Source organism: Sphaeramia orbicularis, chromosome 20 (assembly GCF_902148855.1).
Source record: "Sphaeramia orbicularis chromosome 20, fSphaOr1.1, whole genome shotgun sequence".
Taxonomy (NCBI): domain Eukaryota; kingdom Metazoa; phylum Chordata; class Actinopteri; order Kurtiformes; family Apogonidae; genus Sphaeramia; species Sphaeramia orbicularis.
In genome coordinates, this window is record NC_043976.1 from 32,523,064 (window position 1) to 32,545,380 (window position 22,317).

Genomic DNA, 22,317 nt, shown 5'->3' on the forward strand with positions numbered 1-22,317 from the left:
TTTTTGGGCTGTTTTCGTTTTTTTCTTATAGTAGCTAATTTTTTGGGCTGTTTTCTTTTTTTTTTTTATAGTGGATCATTTTTTAGGCTGTTTTCTTTTTTTTTCTTATAGTGGGTCATTTTTTGGGCTGTTGTCTTTTTTTTCTTATAGTGGATAATTTTTTGGGCTGTTTTCTTTTTTTTTTCTTATAGTGGATAATTTTTTGGGCTAGTGGATAATCTTTTGGGCGGTTCTTTTTTTTCTTATAGTGGATAATTTTTTGGGCTAGTGGATAATTTTTTGGGCTGTTTTCTTTTTTTTTTTTTATAGTGGATCATTTTTTAGGCTGTTTTCTTTTTTTTTCTTATAGTGGGTCATTTTTTGGGCTGTTGTCTTTTTTTTCTTATAGTGGATAATTTTTTGGGCTGTTTTCTTTTTTTTTTCTTATAGTGGATAATTTTTTGGGCTAGTGGATAATCTTTTGGGCGGTTCTTTTTTTTCTTATAGTGGATAATTTTTTGGGCTAGTGGATAATTTTTTGGGCTGTTTTCTTTTTTTTTTTCTTACAGTGGATAATTTTTTGGCCTGTTGCACCTCTGGGCCACCGTAGAAACTTCCAGAATATGCAGTATCATTGACCATCTGAAAAGTTTCATAATCACTTCATCAATTTCATTGTTGATATAGACAAAACTTCCGCTTCTTGTCTGGATTTCAAAATAAAAGTCCTAAAGTTGTAAACTTTAACGTCGTATATCCTTAGAGTCTCAAAATACCTGTTTTCTTGCTTTCTGAAAAATTATAGCACTGAAATATGAAACATATATATTTTTTCAGGTCAAACGTCACATTTCTCGACTATAAATCAAGTTTTGTACACTGTATTTTGAGGTTTAACATTTATTTTGGTGATGCGTTTGCCCGGAAGTGCGAACGATGCAGGTTTTCATCAAATGGCGATAGTGAAAAACAAACGCACACTAGCCTCAATGTTTGCTAAAATCATGATTCCAGTTGTGCTTTTTAGTTGCCTTTTGTTTACACCGTTACAGTCGGAAGCCAGGATAAATGACAGACCTATTATTGGTAAGTTTTTAATATTATAAATTCATTCATATATAGTTCATAGAGAAAAGTAGGGTGAAGTTAGTAGCAGTTCTTAGTACCGTAGTATAAAACATTAAAAGCTAAAGGCTAGGTCATAGTCTGGATTTTGGTAGCCGTTCGTCTATTTTCAGTTTTTTATCAAAAAAGTCCGATTTGAGACACTATTAATTTAAATCTACACGTTAAATAAGTAAAATTACATTTTATTATACATATTAAAAAAAAGTTACTGTACGAAAACAGGCATATATGACAGGAGTAATAAAAGTGAGGTGAAACTTAGGCTACTACTGAAACAATTAAATGATAAATACATTCATATTTTCATGGAAAAACTGGTTTAAGAATAGACACGTGAATTGGTCATAAAACACTATGACATAACATGTGATCATGGTGTTGTATGCAATAAGAAAACTGATCATTATATACAGACAGTTTTATTACAAAGCAAACATACATAGTATATAAGAGACATATGAAGGTATAGCCTAATAAGTAAGTACGTCAGTAAGTAAGTAAGTAAATATTATTTATAGAGCACTTTTCACAGACAAGGTCACAAAGTGCTTTGTCAAATCAAGTTTACAGAAACCCAACAGAATCCTCCAGGAGCAAACCTTGGGATTGGTGACAGTGGCGAGGAAAAACTTCCCTTTAACAGGCAGAAACCTCGAGCAGACCCATGTGGTGTGATAGTTGGGCTTGATAGTATATGATGTGAATTAGTAATATATGATACAAAAATGTTGATGTATGGTACTGTGCAAATAGGTGAAGTCAGTATTAGTGATGGGACTTTTGGCTCTTTGAAGGGAGCCGTTCACTAAAAAGAACCATTCTAAAACTGGCTCTTTTATGTTTTTTTGCAGTATTTTGAAACACCAATGTTTTAATGACTAAATAGGCTTCATGTGATGACTGACATTACATTTTAAAGGTGTTTAATTGTAAATATTATCTTACCGTAAAAAAGAATAGTTAGTTAAAATGTGTGGGCTAAATACATGACATGAGAGGTGACATTAGGCAAATGCTGGAATTTGACCAAAAACATCATGGTACATTATATGGACTAGTCTGTAGCCTAAAATTGAAGAAGAAAATAAAAAATTTTCATAAGAAATAACATGTTATTCTCCTCAAAACAAGAACAATAAATGTGTGTAAACATACGGAAAAAATTGCACAAAACACAACAGTGATTTATCACTGCAGTTACTTAAATACCTAAACTACAGTGCAATTCTCAAAACAATAACAATAAATGTGTGTAAACAAACGGAAAAAAAATTGCACAAAACACAACAGTGATTAATCACTGCAATTACAGTACTTAAATATCTAAAAAACTGTAGTGCAAATAAAATAGTTCAAGTAACATTGCAAAATACCTGATATCTCTAATGTAAATATCAAAATGATACCACATCAGGAGTTCTCTCACTTCTACTCTGTATAAAGCCGATGCCTCCCCAGTGACGTGAAACTGACAGGCAATCGGACACTTCCTCCTTAACAAAAAAAAAAAACAAAAACGAACGGCTCTTTACAAAGACTCGGTTCCCATCGTTCATTTCAAAGAGCCGTTCAAAAGATTCAATTCGTTCGTGAACGTCACATCACTAGTCAGTATTGAGTGTAGGGATGTAACAATATGAGAATTTCATATCACGGTTATTATGACCAAAATTATCACAGTTATCTTTATTATCGCAGTATTGTTGAAATTGTGCTCGAAATGTTCAAAAAGTATGTATACACACAGTGAAGTAATTTAACCAAGTTGTATTTTAAAAAAATAAAAAATAAAATAAAATAATAGGCACAATGCACTTTCTCTTGGCAGAGGCATTCAAATATTAACCCTTAGGGGTCTGAGCCTATTTTGGCTGTTTTTAAGTACTTCTGATTTTGCCTTTATATACTATATAAACAAATGTTTACTATACCCATGTTTGGTATCTTTTTTTTCAGCACAACTTCATCTGTATCATCTGCCTATTTTCACTTTAACCTACTATATCAACACAAAAGGACAAAAAGCACAGAAAATATACATATACAAAATCCAATTTGAAAAATGTATATACGTTATTGCTTAAATAACACAAAGATGCTTAACGAACCTTTTCAAAGACTTTAAAAGTGAATATTGGTTCCAAATATTTGGTATAGAAAATCAAATTTGTAATAAATATAAACTATACTCAAATATTTGACATAAAAGCATGTCTTTACACAGGGTTTTTTCCCCTAAAAGTGCGGTAATCAAATACGGTTATCATGATAATTAGAATTTAATACTGCTGTAATTTTACCGTTATGACCTCCATTTGGATTCAATGGATATACAGTTGCAGAAAAAATTATTACACCATCGGAAGTCATCAGAAACTATGGTTATGCAATCAAGTACTAACTCCTGTGTGTAGCATGTGACTAAAACAAACAGAAAAGAAAACATGGAATGCCTAAAAGCACTGTTTTTGTCAGTACAGTGCCATAGATATTGATGTAAGAACTGAAGTGGTTTTGGTTATTATCAAGAAAACCATTCAAAATGGAAAGGTATCAGCTCTGAAATTAAATTCTTATGAGCTATTTTTGTTGTTATGATTATATTTGTCCAAACAAATGTACCTTTAGTTGTACCAGGCATTAAAATGAACAAGAAATTGAAGAAAACAAGGGGTGGTCTAATAATTTTTTCCGCAGCTGTATAGATAAATCTTAGATACTGAGTGTACTGAATGTTTCACAAATATATCCTTTTTACAGTTGTGTTGCACCAAAGTGTGAAGGCTGGTGGGAATACAACAACAAAAAAGACCTGTTGCCTTATTTGGATCCCACACTCCCAATTGCACTGAGTAGAAGTTACGTTTTGATCAAGATCACTTCAACTTCGCTTAGGAGAAACTGAATTTTTTTCATGAATAGGTTGATTGTGTGGAAGATTTTTAAAATAATATTTCGCTTCATTACAGACTTTCAGAATATCCCAGAGGCTTTCATGGTCTTTTCTCTGTCCAGATGATCCCACCTGAAAGTACATTTTTATTTTCATGATTTTTTACATAATTGATTTATATTATAGTTGTACATATATATTTCTGCAAAGACAAATGTGTGGCCATGTATTTCAGAAAAAAAAAATATTGTCAAAGCTATAAGGAATTATCTGGACAGAGAAAAATATTAAAGTCCTTGAACATCCAGAGTCAACCCAAAAGAGTTGAAGATTTACTCAGTCCAAATGGAGGTCACACTAAATACTGATTTTACCTGCAGAAGCTGTTAGTTCAGATTTTTCCGTTCACATAGTTTCTGTATATTTCTTGTTAGAAATAATGACATGCCTGTTACAACCCTACAACAACAAAGCTAAGGCTGCCTGCTGACTTTTGCACAGTAGTGTATGTGACAGGGTAACTGGTTAGTGTAACTTATAGGGTGTAAAATGAAAATCTGGACACTCCCTAATCATCACATTATTAGTATTATGTCCAAATTACATATAAAATCATACCTTCAGAGCTTTATAGTTGTACTATTCCAATATTGGAAGCAGAATGTATATGTCTAAAATATAACCTGTTAAAAATTATTTTTTGGTTTACTGTAATGCCTTACAGCCATAGCACTAGATCCCTCTGGCAACCACCAGGGAGAAAAAAAACTGTGAAATACACTCAAACACCTCAGAGATAACTTATTGATAATACCTTGGCAGTTATCTAAAACACTTTCTGCAAAAACAGATTTTTCTTTTCTTACTGTTCCATTACTGACCACCTGAAGAAGTGTACTTCAATTCAGTTTTATTTATGTAGCACCAGACATAATACATGATTATCTCAAGGCACCACACTGATAGTTTGTTGGCTGGAAAACCAACCCAACAAATCCTTTATGAGCAAGCCCAAGGCAAAAAGGGGCAGGAAAAACTTCTTTTGTAGAAAGAAAAACAACCGTCAGACAGAACCAGGCTCCATGTTGACAGATTCAACTGGCTGGGGTTAGTGGACAGACGAAAGAAAAAAGAAAACAACACAGACACAGGCAAACACTGGGCAGGTTGGAGTCCAGTCAAGCTGCAAAAAAAACATAAAATGCCTCAGGAAACATTTGCCAATGCCTCACAGAGTGTCAAAAAATGTTCTAAACATAAATGGCAACCTGTTCAAAATGAACTTTTTTAAAGTATAGTTTTATAAATTCGCCACCAGAGGATAAAAAAAAAACACCTTAGAAATATTTCTGAAAGTTTGTCCAAATAGGATTTTCGGAGACTTAGGCTAGTACTCCATCACCAGAGGCCACTGAGTACCACCTGAAGAAATTGTAAAATGAACCTGAAACATTTATAGCAGTTAATTCCTCAAGTATCTAAACATTTACTACCCAAAAATGACCACTTCCACTATGTGGCACTATGTGGAACTGGCTCGACTCGACTCGGGTACCAGATATTATTCCTGGAAACTGTTTCCATTACAGGGTACTACCAACTTTAGAGTACCTGGACGTCATAGTGATGCGGCGCGCAACTTACATGACGTCTGCTCAGAGAGTTGCTTATAAACCCGCTCATTGCGTGTTGTCCTGTCAAGCTCACACTGAATTTTTTCGTCAGCCACCAAGGACAGAAATGTCTGAACCTCCTCACCCGACCACTGTGTAGTTTTGCATGCTGTCATCATGTGGATTAACCTACTGGTATATTTACTGTAAACTTCTGAATCTGTCTTTTTAAAAATGGCAGGTGGCACATTGATGACACATTGACGCAGAGATTACTCTCTGACCAGTCAGTGGTCTGCAGTGTTTACATGTCACATTTTAGTGTCTCTTCACCCGTTTTGGAACATCAGCCGAGCAGATACCAAAAAACTAGTAGGCCTACCGGGTACCAGATTCCAGGTTCTTTAACATAATGGAGACGCAAGAAGGTCGAGTCGAGCCGGTACCACGTGGTAGAAATGCTGCATAAGTATAACCTTACTACTCTATCATTGGCAACCACCTGAAAAAGCTCTTGAAACAACCTGTAACACTTCAGTGAACAAATTGATGCCTTAGCAAGCATCTAAAACAAAGGTGTCAAAGTCATTTTAGTTCAGGGGCCACATACAGCCTAATGTGAAATAAAGTGGGCCGGACCAGTAAAATAATGTAAATAATAGGATAAGAACTTAGAAATAATATCAACTCCGAAGTTTTCTGTGTGTTTTTGAGTGAAAATAGTAAAATACCATAATTAAAATGTTTACATCTACAAACCGTACTTGAACGTAACATGAACAAATACAAACAACCTGAAAATTCTCAAGAAAGATAAGTGTAATTTTAACAATATTACGCCTTAGTTTATCGTTTATACATGTGTATCACAACTTACAGATCACAATGGATCTACAAATACACAAACATTTGATTATAGGCAGAATATTGTTAAAATTCTACATACTTCTCTTAAGACATTTCAGGTTGTTCATATTTTTTGTGTAAAAACCAGTCTGTAAATATAAACCTTTTTTTGTAATTTTACTTTTTTGACACTGAAACAAAAAGAAAAAAATAGCTTTTTTTTCCATTATTTATAGGTTATTATGACAGTATTTTCCTGGTCTGACACACTTTAGATTGAACATCCTTGATTGATAATATCTTCAGTGTAATTTTTACATTTCACAAATTCATCCCAGGGGCCGGATTGGATCCTTTGGCGGGCCAGATTTGGCCCCCGGGCAGCATGTTTGACACCTGTGATCTAAAACATTGCTGAAACACTGTCCAAAGGTCACATGGTGTAACCTTTCTACGGCAATGCCAGTACCTGTTTACAACAACCTGGATCTAAAAAAAAAAAACAACTTTTGTAGTATAGAGTCATATGAAATAATATACTATGCCCTATTAATGCAGACATTTTTTCTATTTCTTTCCATCAAGGTGTGCTGGCTCAAGAGGTCCGTTATCCTACACCCGATCGAACCGCCTACATCGCTGCCTCTTATGTCAAGTACCTGGAGTCAGCAGGAGCGAGGGTCGTGCCTGTCATGTGAGCATGTGTTATCATTATAACCATGTAATAAAAGTTGTTATTGGGTTGTTAAGTGCATAAAACCTTTTAACCTCCCCTTTACATTTTTGCAGGATTAACCAGACAGTGGAGGAGTACAAGACACTATTCAACTCCATTAACGGGTACATTTATTTGAATTCTAATTGAGTTAGATCACAAGTCAGGGTTCGTACAGGTGCTTGAAATCCTTGAAAATGCTTGAATTCCCATGTTGTGTTTTCGAGGTCTGAAAAGTACTTGAATTTTGGTTCAAGTGCTTGAAAGTGCTTCCAGTTATAACGCTGTGATTTATTTGTTTATTTATTTTTAATATTAACTCTGCCAGGTTAGATGGCAAGCCAAAGGTACTTACAGAGAGGTGATACATTTAGAAAAATAAAACTTTATGTAAAAAAAGATAATTAGCGGGTGTTCTCAGCTCTATTCCAGGTACATTTTTATCTTAATTTTTGGCTCGATGCGAGTGTGCCTGAAGAACACCAAGTGGATTCCCTTTATTAGCTTACCGGCTGACAGGCTGTAAGCTATCGTCATCATGCGGCGTCCGGCATCGTCGTCGCCGTCTGTTGTCGTCATCTGTTGTCCGTTACAAAAATTTCAATCGTCTTCTTCTCCGAAACTACAATTCCGATTGACTTCAAACTTGGTATACAGCTTCTTTATGATGATGTCAACAAAAGTTAGTGAAATTATTTGGATCCGGATCTGAGAACTTGCGGAAAATTTAACATGGGCTCTTATGGGGAAAAAATTTCAATCGTCTTTTTCTCTCCAACTACAGTTCTGATTTCTTCAAACTTGGTATACAACTTCTTTATGATGATGTCAACAAAAGTTAGTGAAATTATTTGGATCCGGATCTGAGAACTTGCGGAAAATTTAACATGGGCTCTTATGGGGAAAAAATTTCAATCGTCTTTTTCTCTCCAACTACAGTTCTGATTTCTTCAAACTTGGTATACAGCTTCTTTATGATGATGTCAGCACAAGGTATTGAAATTATTTCCATCCGGATCTGATTCTGGATTTGGTGCGACTTTGAAAAATTTTCCCATTATAAGAGATAGGAAGTGGATTGATACAATAAATCAGCAAGTATCAATGGTATCAAGTTGGAATTTGAATTTTTTACAGATCTGATTGGAATATGACCAAAACATGGGCTATTTCTGTAATAGAATAAATACACATAACTAGGTGATAATAAATGGCATCTGGATACATTTCCCAAAGCTTTTAATTTGGCCGGTAAGCTACAGAGCCATTGGTCCTATTTTTTTTTTGGGATAAAACTGTGTGTTCTCTGTTAATTTTTGAACTTTTTGCTATTATGAAACTTCATTTTAGATGTTTTTAGCATAATACAATGTACATCATTGTGATAGAGAGTGAAATAAATTATCATGAGTATATGTATTTTTGTAGATGTGTTTTGTAGATATATTTTACCCCAGTGATAAGGTGCTGTGCTGTAAAAATTTGAAAATGACCCTTCAAAGTGCCTGAAAAATGTGTACGAACCGTGTTTATTGGTGTGCTTTTCTATTATTTTGCACTTTCATCATTTTGCTAACGGACGCTCCTTTGTCTTTCATGTCAGCAGGATCCTTTACCCAGGCGGAGGTGTTAGCATCATCGCCTCTGGTTATCAAAGAGCTGCACAGATCTTTTATGACTTGGCTATTGAGGTAAATGTCTGTAGGATCATAAACATTTCCTCTGTGCTGATGCTGGATGATACTACATGCTCTATGTGATTTTTCAGGCAAACAAAAGAGGCGACTATTTCCCAGTGTGGGGCACTTGTCTTGGGTTTGAGCAGCTGGCCTATTTGACAAGCAAAAAGAGTGTTCTGTCACCCACTAACACTACTGGAGTGGCGTTGCCTCTGAATTTCACTAATGGTACGTCTGCTTAATAAAAGTACCCAGGATTTGTGTTTTTTGCCATGATGAAGTACTTTATTTTTGACATAAGTGGCCCATAATTAACATTATGATTTGTTTCCAGAAACCAAAGACAGCAGGATTTTTAAAGACTTCCCACCTGAACTCATGGACGATCTGTCAACTCAGCCGCTGACGGAAAACTCTCACAAGTGGAGCGTGGCGGTGGAGGTGTGTTTCATTATTATTCTAATCTGCAGACGCTGAAGAATATAGTGTTGTTTAACTAGGACAGGGGTGTCAAACTCATTTTAGTTCAGGGGCCACTTTCAGCCAAATTTGACCAGTAAAATAATAACAGACGAAAAAAGTAAAATTATGTTATGATCAGGTTTATATCTACAAAGTTCCTGTAAAAGTCTGAATAACATGAACAACTTGAATTTTCTTACAAAAAAAAGTGCAATTTTAACAATTTTATGCCTGTGTTTATCAGTTTATCATTTACACGTGCATTACAACCGCACAAAAATTTAGTAACAGGCAGAATATTGGTAATATTGCATTTACTTTTCTTAACTCATTTCCGTTTATTCATATTTGTTCAGGTTATTCCCTTTTTTTTTTTTTTGTAAAAGTATAGTTTGGTAATGTAAACATTTTCATGTAATTTTACTTTTTTACACCAAAAAAAACAATGAAAGAATTTGGTGTTGTCATTATTTATAGGTGATTATGATAATATTTTACTGGTTCTGACCCACTTGAAATCTCATTGGACTGTATGTGTCTGTATGTGGAACCTGAATTAAAATGATTTTGACACGACTTATTAGTTTTTCTTCGCTTTTGTGCAGTTTGTCTTATTTTGTTCATGTTGATTTATTATTAATTCTTGTTGTTTTTGTTATTTATTAGTTTAGCTGTTTTTGCTCATTTTGTTGTTAATTTTATTCTTTTACTTTATTTAAATGTTTTGCTAATTTTTTTCCACATTATTATTTTGTAGTTTAATTAATATCTTCAGTGTAATTTTTGCATTTCACAAATTTCATCCTGCGGGCCAGATTGGACCCTTTTGCGGGCCGGGTTTGGCCCCCAGGCCACATGTTTGATATCTGTGAACTAGGAGTACTCTGTATAACATTATACCCTGTTAATACAAGGGGTGCAATGGTGCACTCAATTGTACCGAACCATTTCAGTTTGGGGCCTTTGATACAATGCGGAGGTGTACTGAACGAATACATGTAGCCAATGTGAAGAACGCAAATACTCTCTATATATATATTCAGCAGTGGCGAATTCTCAGTGCTACTACAAAAAAACACCAAAACATGACAATAGAAAGTATAACAGAGGCATAGAAGTCGAGTCAGATGTTTAAAGCATGATTAATTTCACTTTTGGTTTCCGCGGGTTCCTTTATATATATATGTGTTACTGTGAGGTCACGTTCACAGTACCTCGGAGAGTACTGTGAGGCGTTCAAAAACACTCAGTAAATTACAGCGTTTGCCATAAACGAACATTCAAAAGTACAAAAATACCTAACACATGTGGGGTGCCTGTTAATGCACAAATGATTGAACAGTATTTTGTATAAATGTCTTTTGTACCACAGGTAGTTACAGAGTCCCCCCCCCCCCACTGTACCGAAAACGTATCAAAAATATATCAAACCGAAGACCCCTGTACCGAAAATGTACTGAACCGAAATTTTTCTGTTCCGTCACACCCCTAGTTAATACCAATACAGATATCTTCCAATTTTCCCCATTCTTTTTAGAAAAATTCTGCCCACATGATCTTTATTTTACAAAATATACCCATGCACACTTGAAAATGTCTACAAATAATAAGACAAACCTGTGTTCATGAAGGGCTTTAAACTGTGGGCGTTGTGGATCAGGTAGTAATGAACGCAGCATATGCAGAGGCTTTACACTGTCACGAAGATGAGCAGTAAATCCAACTTAATTCCTTTGTAATTGCAAGAGCTAACAATGTGTAAAGAAAACTATATATCTGCCATATATCTGCTGTTCCTATGGTTTCAGACATAGACATAAAATGAGGTCATCAGTGTGTTGAGTGTGTAGGTTTGTGCCTGAATGTCCAGATGTGGAGTAGGAGTAGTTCAAGGACATCCGCATGATAGAGAATCACTAGACAGTGACACAAAACCATGTGAAGAGGTTGAGTTTTTGAATAGAATAGAATCTTTATTTTGTCAGTTGTAGTTTGTCACACACGTACACATGCACCACACACCAAAATTTGTCTTCTACCTTTAAATGGATGTTTTTCCTCGCCACCGTCATCAGTCATAAGTGTTTGCTCCTGGAGGATTCTGTTGGGTTTCTGTAAATTGGCTTGAGAGTCTAGTTTCGACCGGCTCTATATGTAAAGTATTATGAGATAACTTTTGTTATGATTTGGGGCCATAGAAATAAAATTTGATTTGAACCCATCAAGGCACACTAGTCCACTAGTCCAGGGAATCGAACAGGCAACCCTTTGGTCATAAGCTGACTCTCTAGATGACTCTCTAGCCATCTGGGTCAGGGGTGTCAAACTCATTTTAGTTCAGGGGCCACATACAGCCTAATATGAAATTAACTGGGCCGGACCAGTAAAATAATGTAAATAATAGGATAAGAACTTAGAAATAATGTCAACTCCAAAGTTTTCTCCATGTTTTTGAGCGAAAAAAGTAAAATTCCGTAATTAAAATGTTTACGTCTACAAACCATACTTGAACGTGACATGAACAAATATGAACAACCTGAAAATTCTTAAGAAAAATAACAATATTACACCTCAGTTTATCATTTATACATATGCATCACAACTTACAGATCACAGTGGATCTACAAATACACAAAACATTTGATAATAGGCAGAATATTGTTAAAATACTACATTCTTCTCTTAAGAGATTTCAGGTTGTTCATATTTTTTGTGAAAAGCCAGTCTTTAAATGTAAACATTTAGTTTTACTTTTCTGACACTAAAACAAAAAGAAAAAAATAGCTTTTTTTCCATTATTTATAAGTAATTATGATAGTATTTTACTGGTTTGACCCACTTTAGATTGAACATCCTTGACTGATAATATCGTCAGTGTAATTTTTACATTTCACAAATTCATCCCAGGGGCCGGATTGGACCCTCTGGTGGGCCGGATTTGGCCCCCGGACCGTGTGTTTGACACCTGTGATCTAGGTCATGGCTGCCCTGTGCTTTTTTTTTTTTTTTTTTTTTAAAACAGGTTTTTCCACCTGAGAATGGCCTGTCTGAAAATGAGTATTCATTTATGTGTAAGCTATATTTAGAATATCTTTGCCTCTTTTTTTCTTTTCTTTATATAGTCCTTTTCCACATGTAGCTGAAGTCCTGAGGCCTGTTAAACCTACCAATTTGCCAACTGAAAGAGGACTTCATCTGCCAGCGTTGTTGTGTCACTGCTTTGTTTCAGTACTTTTTTTTTTTTTGGACTGAAACCAACAAATAAATTAACAGATCGAGGCAGTGGTTTTATGCAAAATCACTACCTCCACCTGAGTCTTGCAGCTCTGAATGGAGCGATAACGTGGCCTCGGTTTGACCCATCGGAAAATGAATTAAGTGTGGCTGGATTTTACTAAAGGACTGATGGTCTCAACACCTCAGATTAGAGGCAGTAACATATTTTTATTCATTTCATGGTGTAGAGTTGTGCTCTACATTAATGCTAATGTGTGACTCTACATAAATGTATTGAATTTTAATGTATTTTTTCACTTTTTCCTATAGTTTCTTATGTTTCGGTTGATTAATAAGCACTGTCACTGACAAATAAAGCAATGAATACAAAGTACAATCATCACACTGGGAAAGCGTAAGAATATTTTCAAATAGGAAGTGGTGGGTTCAGTCCTTTTGTCAATTTTTACGCACATTATCACAGGCTTGGATGCATTTCATCAAAATATTGTTATGTAAAAATGAATTACTAAAAATATTGCTTTGTTTCCACCTCAGAAAATATGTTTTAAGTGATGAGTATGACTTGCATAACCTAATATGTTGTTTACATGTGGGTGAGAGGCTCATTTGTGGAGAAAAATGCTGCAAAATCTCATCACATTTATCTGTTTGTTTCTTTCAGACTTTGAACACAGACGAGGAACTGAAGAATTTTTACAAAGTTCTTTCCACAAACACAGATGGAAATATTGAATTTATTTCAACAATGGAAGGTAGTTAAAAATAAAATACCGCTTTATTGGTAAAACAGTGAAATACTACGATTCTGATTGACTTACGACTTTTTTTTTTTTTTTCATCTTGGCAGCTTATGATTATCCAATATACGGGACGCAATGGCATCCAGAAAAGAATGCCTTTGAATGGAATAAGTCTTATTATCCACACTCACGATCTGCAGTCAGAACCACCTTCTTCATGGCAGAGTTCTTCGTCAATGAAGGTATGAACCTAGCCTGGCCAGCCATCCGGTTTTCTCAGTGTATTCAGTACTGAAAAAACAGTCTGGATTTGGGCCAGTCGCTGTGAAATATGCACAATCTATTCAACACCGGCCAATCACAAGTCTGGGGGGCGGGTGTTTTGTGTTGCGACTTCTTTTAGTTGCGACTCAGAGTCAGTTCCAAGTCTGCAAATCTCTTTACAACTGTTGTCGATTGTTTACTTGATTCAGAAGTAAGTATTGCAGCGTTTCTGCTGGTAAGGTTTTGCTGCAAAATCCGGGCTGCTACACCAAAAAAAAAAAAAAAAAAAGTCATCACCGTCGCATTAGACTTGTACATACCGTATTTTTCGGAGTATAAGTTGCTCCGGAGTATAAGTCGCACCAGCCAAAAAATGCATAATAAAGAAGAAACAAAACATATGTAAGTCGCACTGGACTATAAGTTGCATTTTTTTGCCACAACATGCCAGCACCACAGTGAAGTGTGATTTCTCATGACCAGTTGTTGCTATATTCACACTCTTTAGCCCTTTCTCTGCGACACTTCGGCCCATGGGCATGTCAAAGGTGAGGGGGACCTTGTCCATGTTAATAATGTGATCCGGTGTTCGTTGTGCTCAGTCACATGCTTTTCAATGAACTCACGGAAACTGTCGACCTTGGCTTGGAAGTCTGCTGGCAGTTTTTGGGACAGTGTTGTCCTTGCTCTGATAGAGAGGCGGTTGTATTGCATGAAGTGGTAACACCAAGAAGGTCCTCCCACAAAGTCATTCATATTCATCTCCTTGGCGACTACCTGGGCGTGGAGACGCAGCTGCACTGTTGACAAGCCTCTCCCGGCAGCAAGTTGTTGAAGCACCCATGTGTGAACTCGTTCCTCTAGCTGTGGCCACCTAGCTTTTAGCCCGCGATTAGCTTTTTTTGTTTTCTTCATTGCAGTCAGAGTAACCTCTGCTTTTTGCCAGTCCCTCACAAGTTTCTTGCTCACTCCAAACTTTCTTTCTGCTGCTCGATTACTGTTGTCAGATGAATATTTCACTACTTGCAGCTTGTAATCTGGAGAATATTTTTTTCTTTTTGATGGCATTTTTTTCAGCCCTTCCCAGTTGTCTTTCTAAGTTACCGGTAATGTTGAAATTTTAAATTTTCAGTGGTACAGAAGTAGCAGGTACAAGCACACAAGCCTAGAGCGCCCTCTTGCGGTTGTCAGTGTGAAAATAACGAACATGTGAAATTATATAATAATGTGTTAATAATTTTACATATATGTCGCTCCGTAGTATAAGTTGCACCCCCGGCCAAACTATGAAAAAAAGTGCGACTTATAGTCCGGAAAATATGGTATGTATAATATAAAATAGGCCAGGACAAACATCCTACCCCCTCAAATGAAAGTTTGTGAAGATTCAGATGGTGGGGAAAAGGTGGGCTTCACACCAGTGGGAGACGTAGAGTAATTAGTAATGCTGTTAAGTTTGACTTTCACTACCGCACCACCCCATATGACCCCCTGGCCCATTATTAGAAGTATTATAAGTAGGATGGAAACCAGCCGGCGACATCCCCCCAAATTATAAATATTATAATTAGTATGTAAACTTTCACTTCCGCACAAGCTCATACAACCCTCCCCCCCTTATTACAAGTAGAACGGAAACCGGCTGACAAACCCAAATTACTAATTATAATTAGTATGGAAACCGACCGAAGATCGCCACACCAAGAGATAAATTCCACAGGAAACACTGGATTGAATTACAGATTACACTCTGTATTCATGGCCATCTTATCTGTGATTGGTTTACTCGGCACCTGTTAGTCCCACTTTCATATTTGCATTCAAGTCCCGTGATTCCAGACGGATTGCTCATTGAGAAAGGCGGATAGCTAGTATATATATTATATATTTATATATTTGGTAATTTGAGGTGTCATTCTTTTTTCTTCTCCTACAGCAAGGAAGAATTTCCATGCATTTGAAACTCAAGAGGGGGAGAGAGACGCGCTGATATACAACTACAGTCCTGTTTACACCGGGGCCATGAGCACCTTTGAGCAAATATACTATTTCTGATGTCTGTCTGTGCACTGATGCTGTTTTAGCTGCTTATTGATTATTTCAATCCCAAGACATGTGAATGTTAACCAAAATTGGACTTTTAATGTGTGACGTATAATGTGCTTTTATGAAATTCAGAACTGCTGCTAACACAGACTCATTCTTTTTTGCTGGTCAGCTACTCGCTTTATGAGTGAGCTGTAATCAGTCCTTCCAGAAAAACGCGATTCAATGCGTAATCAAGCAAATAGTGAACATTATGTGGGCGTCCGCATTTTTTCAAAAAGGGCGCATATTCCCCACAATAATTGCATATTTCCACGCAAATCCACAAAATATGTGGGGCTCACATGATTTCATAATCCCCGCATTTTTCTGCATAAAGTTGAACTAAAATGCATTGTAACTTGACATGTGTAGTGATGTAATATGTGAAGCGCACCATCATTAAAAGGTAAACTAACCGCAAACCTCACAAAAATCCTGCAACATGATGAAAAATGCAGCTCATTTGTCTACAAATATCTACAAAAGACAGAGCAAACCAGTACCTGATGTCCTACAGGAAAGCAGGGTCATACTATTTTACACCCAATGCAACTGTGCGTCGGAACATAAGAGAAAATCGACGCTGGAGCCACTTTTCCAGCGTGAAAAATTTAAAATTGCTTCTGCAGCGATAATAATGTTATATGAACGTAAAGGCTGTAATAACCTTAAAACAGATGGCCTGTTCTACCTCGTTGTTGTGAAAGAAGAAGCAATTATGTTATTTTTGACACGAGTCAGAAATGTTAGTCATGTTTGAGCCAAGCTTAGAAAATAAAGAACTAAAACATAACCAGCACTTTCTGGGGTGTAGTGTATGCTTTTCATAGGACGTAATTCGACATTTTTCATTTAGTAGTAGTTGAGTTAGAACAGGGTGTGGGAGAAGAATGTTTTTTTTTTCATTGAAATACATGTTTTTCCAGTTCCCACATATTTTTTTTCCAGATTCCTGCAATTTCACCGCATTAAATCACATAAAAACCCTGCATATTTCATTATGTAATCAAGGATGTTTGCCTGCGTTTTTCTGGAGGGACTGTGTTTAATGTCAGGGTCTGAAAAAGTGAAGCCAGTGTGGTGTCAGAATCTGCAGTACCTTGAATGTCCACTGGGGGCTCAGTCAGTCCCCATAGACCAGGGGTGTCAAACTCATTTTAGTTCAGGGGCCACATTCAGCCTAATATGATCTAAAGTGGGCAGGACCAGTAAAATTATATATATAATAGTATAAGAACTTTTGAGCGAAAAAAGTAAAAATTCTGTAATGAAATTGTTTAAATCCTCGAACTGTACTTGAACACAACATGAACAAATATGAACAACCTGAAAATTCAAAGTGCAATGTTAACCATAATATTATGCCTTAGTTTATCATTACCTCCGCCAAGGAGGTTATGCTTTTGCCAGGGTTTGTTTGTTTGTCTGTCCGTTAGTGTGCAACATAACTCAAAAAGTTATGGACAGATTTTGATGAAATTTTCAGGGTTTGTTGGAAATGGAATAAGGAAGAAATGATTAAATTTTGGTGGTGATCGGGGGTGGGGGGGGCCCACGGGGGGGGCCACTGATCAGCCTTGGTGGAGGTCTGCGCTCTCCGAGTGCCTCACAACGTACAGATCACAGTGGATCTACAAATACACAAAACATTTAATAACAGGGAGAATATTTTTAAATTCCACATACTTCTTTTAAGACATTTAAGGTTGTTCACTTTTTTTTCTAAAAGGCTAGTCTGCAAATGTAAACATTTTTTTTGTAATGTAACTTTTTTTTTTTTTCCACACTAAAACAAAGAGAAAATTATCAGTTTTCATTATTTATAGGTTATTATATTAGATTGAATTGACCTAAAATGATTTTAACATCTTTGATTGTTAATATCGTCAGTGTAATTTTTGCTTTTCACAAATTCATCCCATGGGCCCTTTGGTGGGCTGGATTTGGCCCCCGGGCCGCATGTTTGACACCTTTGTCAAACTCATTTTAGTTCGGGGGCCACATTAAGCCAAATTTAATCTGAAGTCAGCCACACCAGTGAAATAATAACATAATAACATATAAATAATGTCCACTCCAAACTTTCCTCTATGTTTTGGAGCAAAAAAAGTAAAATTATGCAATGAAAATGTTTACATTTACCAACTATCCTTTAAAACGCTGTGAATAACATGAACAAATGAGTGCAATTTTAACAATATTATGTCTCAGTTTATCATTTACACATGTAAATTACAACATACAAATCACAGTGGATCAACAAATACACAAAACATTTTATAACAGGCAGAATATTGTTAAAATTACACTTCAGACATTTCAATATGTTCATATTTGTTGAGGTTGTTTGTGTCTTTGTGAAAATTTAGTTTGCTTTTAGTGTAAATACAGTAAAATGACATGAAAATGTTGACATTTACAAAGGGAAAAATTTGGAGTTGTGAGTATTTATAGGTTATGATAGCACTGGGTTACAAAAAAAATGTTTTTTGCAAGTTGTCTAGGTTTTTTCAACTGAATTAGGACCATTTTGCACCGCTAAATCCAAAAATGACATCTGTTTTTCTCAATCAGGTCAGGTTTTTTTTGCTAATTTGATTTTGAAAAAATGGATCTTCTCACAAAATTGATTACATTTTTGTGACTTTATCAGTGATTTTTTATATAGTTCTCACCCAAAATAGGTTTTAAGAGAAAAAAAATCATTTTCTAACAGGATTCCTGTTAGGTACAATGGTGTATTCACTGCAGATGTAGCAGAATACGTCAGGCTTATTTTTGCAAGATCTTCTAGTCGAAGCCATTTCATTCACCTGTAATATTAAAAAAAACATTAATCATAAATTGGCAAAAGTAAAATCTTCAGAACTCGTTTATTGCAAGAAATATGAAAGAATTTTATATCATATGATGTGAAAATGCCCATAAATGTAAGCAAAAATGTTAAAAAGCCAATATGTAGCATAGTTCATGAAGTTGACCTGATTGAGCAAAATTAATGTGATTTTTGGATTCAGCACACCAAAATGATCCTAAATCAGCTCAGAAAACTTCAACAATAAATTTGTTGTTGACCAGTGTAGTGTTTTACTGATCTGACCCACTGGAGATTTAAGTGGTCTGTATGTGGAACCTGAACTAAAATGATTCATATCTTCGGTGTAATTTTTACTTTTTACAAATTCATCCCAGGGGCCGGACTGGACCCTTTGGCGGGCCAGATTTGGCCCCCGGGCCGCATGTTTGACACCTGTGCCATAGACAGAATGGATGAGCTGTTGTGACGTCACCCATTGCTTTGTTGACTGAAGTGAAAGAGAATAGAAAGAGTACAAATACTACATAGCAGTATTAGAACCACATATGGACTGAGTCATTTTGAGAGCAAAAGCTTAATATAACAAGAAGAATGTTTTAATTTTTGTAGTAATTATTTAAATAAATAAATAAATAAATATGGAAAATGTTTTTGTCTCATTCACAACAGTGGGTGTACTCTGTTTCTACCAGCCAACAACTTAACCTTTTCATGCATAGTGGTCACTACAGTGGACAGTTCTTCTCCAGCTGTTCTCTTGTATATTCATGGGTTTTGTTGTTTTAGTTCCACATCAGCCAACACAGTGGACACTTATGCATCATCCCATACACTGACATTCATACCATTACTGTAACTTTGCTGTTCTTGACAAACCTGATCTGCAGTGACATGTTTTAGAGAACGGTAAATCAATTACTGATTGTTATTAGACTGTAATTAACAGTTTTCTTAAACAAAAAGTTGTTTTTTTTGCATATTATCTCCATGAAGTGAGTAATAACTAGGATTAGAGTATGTTCAAATGTGAGAAAACATCAGATTAGCGGCATTAAAAATGGTTTTTATCGCATAGTTTTCACACAGTATATCACTTTCTGATGATGGGTTTTAAATACATGTTTCTTTGCTTCAAAAATTCAACTTATGGTGTCCATCTGAGTGGACATTTTTGTAACTCCATGAAAAATAGGTTCATTAACCCTTTCATGCATGTTGGTCACTACAGTGGACAGTTCTTCTCCAGCTGTTCTCTTGTATATTCATGGGTTTTGTTGTTTTAATTCCATATCAGCCAACACAGTGGACACTCATGCACCATCCCATAATAATACACTGACATTCATACCATCACTGTAACTTTGCTGATCTTTATAAACCTGATCTGCACTAACATGTTTGAGTGTAAATCAATTGCTAAAAAAATTGGGAATTTAATAAAATGTGAGAAAACATCAGATTAGCTGCATTAAAAATGTTTTGATTTGATAGTTTTCACACAGTATATCCCTTTATGATATTGCATTCTTTGCTTCAAAAATTAAACACATGGTGTCCAGTGGATTGGACATTTTTGGAACTCCACGAAAAAAATATGAAGGTAGATTTGTTTCTTCATTGCTTTAACCAAAAAAAAAAATCATTTCAATATAAAAAAAAAAAAAAACTACTCAAAGGAAAAAAAAGTGTTCAAATGCAATTTTTTGGATCTTGAATATATATATTTTTTTAATTCATTTTATTTTGTTACTTTTAATTATATTTGTGATTATTTTATTGAATATTTTACCAGTTAAATCACTCAAAATTGCTTTATCGGACTTTGTTTTTGTAGTTGTGGAATGAACCACAGTACATTTACTATGCTACAAGTACAAACCAAAAACAAATATTTTCAATCAAAAATAAATAAATAAATAAATAAATAAAATCATTCAAAGAAACGAAGTGTTCAAATGCAATTTTTTGGATCTTAAATTTTTTTTTGCATTCAACACTTTTTTTCTTTGATTGAAAAGGGTTTTTTTTATGGCAAATCTTTTTTGGATTGAAATTTTTTTTTAATGGTTAGAGCATTAAAGAAACAAATCTACTTTCATAAAAAATAGGTTCAATAAAAAAATTCAGTCACATTGTTTTTTCATTGGCGACACGGTGGTGCAGTGGTTAGCACTCGTACCTCACAGCAAGAAGGTCCTGGGTTCGATTCCAACACCAGTCGACGGGTTGGGACAGGTTGGGACCTTTCTGTGTGGAGTTTGCATGTTCTCCCCGTGTCTGCGTGGGTTCTCTCCGGGTACTCCGGCTTCCCCCCACCATCCAAACACATGCACTAATAGGCTAATTGGTTAATCTAAATTGCCCATAGGTGTGAATGTGAGAGTGATTGTCTATATGTTCAGCCCTGCAATGAACTGGTGACTTGTCCAGGGTGTACCCCGCCTTCGCCACTATGTAGCTGGGATAGGCTCCAAGCGACCCCTGTGACCCTAGTGAGGATAAAGCGGGTTCAGAAAATGAATGAATGAATGTTTTTTCATGCCTAACAGCACACTCAGGAATAAAATCTCAACTAAGGTTCTCATAATTTATGCATGAAAGGGTTAAAAACAACCTCAACTGCATTTTTTTTTTTTTTTTTTTTAGATGCTTAACCCTTTCATGCATGAATTATGAGAACCTTAATCAAGATTTTTTTTCCTGAGTGTTTTTATTCCTCTTTAGGCATGGAAAAAAAAAACAATGTGATTGATTTTTTTTTTTTTTTTTTTTAAATCAACCTGTTTTTCATGGAGTTACAAAAATGTCCACTCAGCTACACCATGAATTTTGTTCTTGAAGCAAAGAAACATGTATTTAAAACCCAATATCATAAAGTGAAATGAAAACAGTGAAATGAAACCATGTTTAATGCAGCTAATCTGATGTTTTCTCACATTTTAACATATTCTAATACTAGTTATTACTCACTTCATGGAGATAATATGCAAAAAATAAATATTAACAATTGATTTCCACTCAAGAACCAATCAAGAACAGCAAAGTTACAATAATGGTATGAATTACAGTTTATGAGATGATGCATAAGTGTCCACTGTGTTGGCTGATATGGAACTAAAACAACAAAACCCATGAAGCTGTAGAGTAACTGTCCACTGTAGTGACCTGTATGCATGAAAGGGTTAAAGAGGAATAAAATCACTCAAAAAAAATATTAACTCAGGTTCTCATAATTCAGGCATGAAAGGGTTAATAAATGAGTCCTGTGCCGTTCCTAAAACAGGTAAATCCAGCACTGACAGAGTCACGTGGTACAGTGGCCAATCATTACGCACACCTGTTATGGTTTTGGATAATGTGACCTAGTTAATTCATGCACTAGATATAAACAATCACAGAGGGAGAAGTTACATGGAGAAAAACTTTTTTTTTTTTTTTTTTGTACTTTTAAACATTTAGTTTTGTAGTAAAAAAAACAAAACAAAACAAAAAACATCCATGCAGGTCTGTCAAGCTGCAGCCAAACCTGGATGAAAAATGCGGAAGCGTCAGAATGTACAGAAACTTGAATATTCACCTGAGGCTGAATATTAAATCCTTCTTGTCCCTTCTTACACTAATGTAAAACCCTGTCCGGACCTGAAACCTACAGTCTACACAACGATGAGTGGTGGCGTCAAAGGTTTGTGCACTATTTTGTATTTTTACGCGCAGAAAATCATGTATATTGCGGTTTAATGTGCAGATGAGTGGTGATAGACTACTGAAGCACAATGGAAAAATCGGAAAAATAAAACAAAAAACGTTATAGCGACAAAACTTTGCATTTATAACCAAATATTTTCACGTTAT

General features: G+C 35.5%; 2 protein-coding genes across 3 annotated transcripts in view; both read left to right on the top strand.

Moving 5' to 3' along the window:
• Window positions 1–933: 933 nt before the first annotated feature.
• LOC115411733 (gamma-glutamyl hydrolase-like) lies at window positions 934–16,888 on the top strand. The gene is made up of 9 exons (XM_030123951.1): window positions 934–1,065; window positions 7,045–7,153; window positions 7,249–7,299; window positions 8,781–8,865; window positions 8,943–9,081; window positions 9,188–9,294; window positions 13,217–13,307; window positions 13,403–13,537; window positions 15,496–16,888. Exons 1-9 carry the CDS (start codon window positions 969–971, stop codon window positions 15,612–15,614), a joined length of 933 nt encoding a protein of 310 aa, XP_029979811.1. The 5' UTR covers window positions 934–968; the 3' UTR covers window positions 15,615–16,888.
• Window positions 16,889–21,900: 5,012 nt separating this feature from the next.
• The window catches only part of LOC115411734 (gamma-glutamyl hydrolase-like), a 37,708-nt gene continuing 37,291 nt past the window's right edge, over window positions 21,901–22,317 (top strand). For both annotated transcript variants that reach the window (XM_030123952.1, XM_030123953.1), the window contains exon 1: window positions 21,901–22,147. In XM_030123952.1, the coding sequence (XP_029979812.1) occupies window positions 22,129–22,147 (19 nt within the window). In that variant the 5' untranslated portion in view covers window positions 21,901–22,128. The remainder of the gene's footprint in view (window positions 22,148–22,317) is intronic.